Source organism: Morone saxatilis, unplaced genomic scaffold (assembly GCF_004916995.1).
Source record: "Morone saxatilis isolate NCDOM2014 unplaced genomic scaffold, NCSU_SB_2.0 Contig17, whole genome shotgun sequence".
In the NCBI taxonomy this organism is placed as follows: Eukaryota; Metazoa; Chordata; class Actinopteri; family Moronidae; genus Morone; species Morone saxatilis.
Genome location: NW_023339729.1, coordinates 26,532,361 through 26,536,720, shown reverse-complemented (window position 1 = coordinate 26,536,720; position 4,360 = coordinate 26,532,361). Strand labels below are relative to the sequence as shown.

At 38.6% G+C, this 4,360-nt stretch overlaps 1 protein-coding gene across 1 annotated transcript in view; it reads left to right on the top strand.

Moving 5' to 3' along the window:
- LOC118327265 (VIP peptides-like) overlaps positions 1-1,099 on the top strand; it is a gene marked incomplete in the record, with an annotated part of 22,679 nt that extends 21,580 nt beyond the window's left edge. Inside the window, 1 exon segment of the mRNA XM_035660559.1 lies at positions 926-1,099. Coding sequence (XP_035516452.1) covers positions 926-934 — 9 coding nt within the window.
- Between the last annotated feature and the right edge of the window lie 3,261 nt (positions 1,100-4,360).

Sequence of the window (4,360 nt, the reverse complement as noted above, 5' to 3'; positions counted from 1 at the left end):
GCTCCAAAGGGTGAGAGCGGCTAAGGTGGTAAAAGAAATTAGTTGTATTACCAGTCTTGGTGGGGACGACGGTCTTGCATAATTTACAGACAACATTTGTCTGACTACGGTCTGACTTAGAAAATCCAAAAAACTCCTATACTGGCGAGCTGACCTTTCCCATTTTTTCCACAATTTCCTCGCTCGTTGAGGCACTCATCTTTCACTTGCCGTGCTGCTTTCCACACCACGCTACACCACGCTGTTTCTGGAAACAAACACGAACACGAGACAACGAGCTGGCGCAACCAAACATGATACTGTTACATGATTGGCTATTAGCGTGTCACTCCATACGTTGCTAGGTACCAGACGATGAGTGCCTTTGTTCATGCAACCAACCTTGCTTCGCAGCCGAAGCGGAGCTAAACTTACGCTGGTTTCTTCCAATGAGGAAAAAAAGACATATCGAAACGTTCTATCGAACACATTTTCTATTGATATTGATTACGTGTCTATCAACATGCATATCGTTATTGTTTTATCGCCCAGCCCTAATATATATCCATATATGATCCAGTTTTATGAAAATCACTGACAGGTGGTGTGACTGTAAAGCTTTTGTCCTGGCCCAGTGACCAAAGTTACACAGTGCAAGACCAGGAGGACAGAGGAACCGTTCACTCTGTTACAGTCAGTCGAACATAAACAGGATTCTGTTATTGTAAAGTTACATAATGAGCTTTAAAGTCGGTACCAACATGTGTTGTTAGGTAGGTTATGTTAATATTTAAACTTTTATTGGAGAGTTAAAATGTCTAAACATAAAGAGCGAGGACTTGTTTTCAGACTCTTTCATGAACATTGATTTTAAATCTTTTAATATGGAGCCATAGATCAACCAATAATATCACTAATCTATTTTCTTTATCTGATCTTTCTGCAGGATCTGTGACATCATTAGCTGGAATCGGAATCTCAGTCGATTCTTCACTGACCAGATAAAGACTAACTTTGTTATTCTGGTTCAGCTGTTTGGGTGTTTATAATCACATTATTGATTATGCTTCATTGATTGGTTTTGTTTTACATGTGATGTTTGAGTGATGAAAACATTTAATAAACTGAACTGAAATAACTGCTGACTCTGGATCAGTTCCTCCTACAGGTGACCTCTAATTGATCATCTATAACCTATAATCTATAATCTATAGTCAGACATGTCACTGTTGAATTTAGTAGCATATTTGTTTGCTTACATGTATTCATGTTTTATTTACGTTAGAAATTGACCAAAGAGAAGAACAGGAACATGTCAGTCTGAATAATGAACGGTTTATTTTTTTAGGATGTTTTTAACCCTAACCCTGTATCCCTGCAGTCCTCCGTCAACAGTTTGCAGTCCATGACATAGAAACACTGCTTAAGGGTTTTCTCAGTGTCCTTAGACCAGAACTTCATAGTCCTTGTGCTGGTCATTTTTTTACTTCACCAGTGGTTGGTATAAAGGTTCAAGGTGCATCAGGTTGTGGTCTGATTCTTCAAGTGGGAGATGGAAAGATAAGCTGTATGCCCCCTTCACACTGGTCCAGGTTTTTTTTTTTCTCTCTTGTTAAACAATTAACATATTCTTTACAATTTGTCAGGAGAAGGGGTGGGGTTAGACCATGGGGTAGAATCAGGGTTACAGGAGCCTACAAATGCAGAAAAGAAGGACCTGAGCCTGAAAACTAACAAAACATCAACATACAAAGATTCTTTAAGGGCCTGAGTGCACAGTGTTTATTTTTTCTGGAATGAAAACTCTGTCAGGATGCTGGAGAGATCTGGGATGAAGAACTTTTGTGTTGAGAGAAAACAATTCTACACGTTTTGTTTAGTGGCTCATAACAACAAGGTCCTGAGTTCAATTTCCAGTCTTTCTGTGTGGGTTTCCTCCACCATCAAAACATGTACAGTTGTGGTCAAAAGTTTACATACACTTGTAAAGAACATAATGTCATGGCCGTCTTGAGTTTCCAATAATTTCTACAACTCTTATTTTTCTGTGATAGAGTGATTGGAACACATACTTCTTTGTCACAAAAAACATTCATGAAGTTTGGTTCTTTTATGAATTTTGAAGCTAAAGACCCATTACTTGACTTGACTTGAGACATTGATGACTCGACTCAAATTTTATGTTTTAGTTTATAATATTTTATTAAAAATATGAAAAATGTTCAATGTTGTCGTGTCGACAAGTATCTTTGTAACCTTAATGTAATGTGAGTGCACACTGTGAATGACATTATCAATCGAATTGGATGACTACCTGTCAGTCCAAGGTCATCAAGATGCTATGGATCTCTGGATCGATCAGATTATCATCATCATGCTGTGCCAGTTCATTAATTAAGTTGTTAATCAGTGTGTTTTTTTACCTAGGAATGACTTTTTTTATCTAGACACCTTCCATGGAGCCATCATGTTAACCTGCCATTCATTCGTACATGTCAACAACCGATTAATTTGAGCGTCGTTCCATAGCTTATTTTCTCATTAACATGCTTGGAAGGCCAAGCGGCTATATACAATAGGGTTTAGCTAAGATACCTATCAACTGTCCTTTCTCAGATTGATTCTCATATTTAAATCTCATTCTATCTCTATAGAATATAACAAGCTAGTGAAACCCATAGTTGTAATCTCTCCAATAAACTCTACACACCATAGCAAACTAAAATAAGATCTTCTCTACCAGATAGTATAAAATACAAGAATAACAGCTGAGAGAATTATCATGATATTATATGTGTTTGCTGTGTGCAATATGCTGAAGTTGGTAAACACAAAATAACCTGAAGAGACCAGAAGTTATTATTACTATATAATAAGAAATCATAGGTTACTCGTTATCTGTTGTTAAAACCGAAGATGTTAGAGTAAAAAGGTATGCTAGCTTGAAGTGACAATTAAGGGGCACTAATACGAATTTGTTTTGGTAATGGCGTTGATGATGTGTGAAGTGCTAAAAACCAGCTGGGAATCGGGCCAAGGCATGTCTGGAGGTTGAAGGTTTTAATCATTGTTGTTATAAAACTCCGACACCTTGCACACTCAGGAGTGGATATGGTCTATAACCCAGGTGTTTGTGTTAAAGGAATAAGAACTCAATTTTGGACCTTCTACAATATAGGTTTGTAAGTTGGTGCAAAATAACTCCCAGGTTATCAAAAATATGGGTGGAATTGAAGATTAGTCAAAAACTCTTTCATTGAGGTTCTCTAGTCCGAATACCATTCAGTGCCTAGATAGAAAGTATCATACTTTAATTAATGAATGGTTGTCTGTATTAGAATAAGTAGTTTAACACACTTGATAGCATACTTAAAGATAACCTGTACAGTTGTAACCTTCAAGCACTTTTGCGTTTGTTCAATAAATTTTTTTCACTTATAGCTGAACTTGGACAGTATGCCAGCTCCCTGTGACCCTGGCAAAGGAATTTGGTATGAGGTCTACTTGTAGTAATATCAACCATTCACGTTCATTTCTCGTATCTTCTTCTCTCCACCGTTTTCGCTTTCTACTTACTCAACCCGCCACAAATCACTGGGAAACAGAAACCACAGTGAGACAAGTAGATTTTGACACCAGCACCTTGGCTTCTTGCACAAACCGGTCCAACTCAGACGGGATGTTGTTTTTCGGGTGGCCGCCCGTTACGACAATATTTGGGCTACGTCCGGTTCTCCCAGAGGTGGGTGCCGTTAGGTTACATTGGCGTTAGTCCAAGGAGATTTGGGATCCCTCTGGATAAGCAGGGACCATTTATGAGGGAGTAATCAGGGATAACCAGCCATGACATTTCAGGACTAACTAGGGAGCTTCCCTTTAATGTACCAGACATTACTTAAAAAACCGGATGACCTTATGTGTATAGAATTGAATTGATTGTTGATTAACATATATGTTCATGACGTTGTGAGTTTCCAAATAAATTTCTAACAACTCCTTTTTTTCCCTGTGATAGAGTGAGTGAGAGTGGAAGGAGCCTCAGCCAGATCCTGAAAACAATCATTGACTTGAACAAGTCAGGAAAAGTCACTTGGAGCCCATTTCAAGAGCCAGATACAGGTCCCAAGAGCAACTGTGCAAACAATTGTTTGGTAAGTAATAAGTGCATGGCACAGTTTTGTGTCACTGCCGACGATCGTCAGGAAAGATTAAAACGCACAGCTATCACCTGTTTCTGAGAGAAAAATCAGGATTGCCTCAAAGGGTCAACTGGAGAAACCAACCAAACAAGCCAGGTCTGCAAATGCAATTTAGAAAGCCTGCTGGAACACAAGGTGTCCAGTGTCCACACAGTCAAGCGTGGTTTTAAACATCGTTGGCA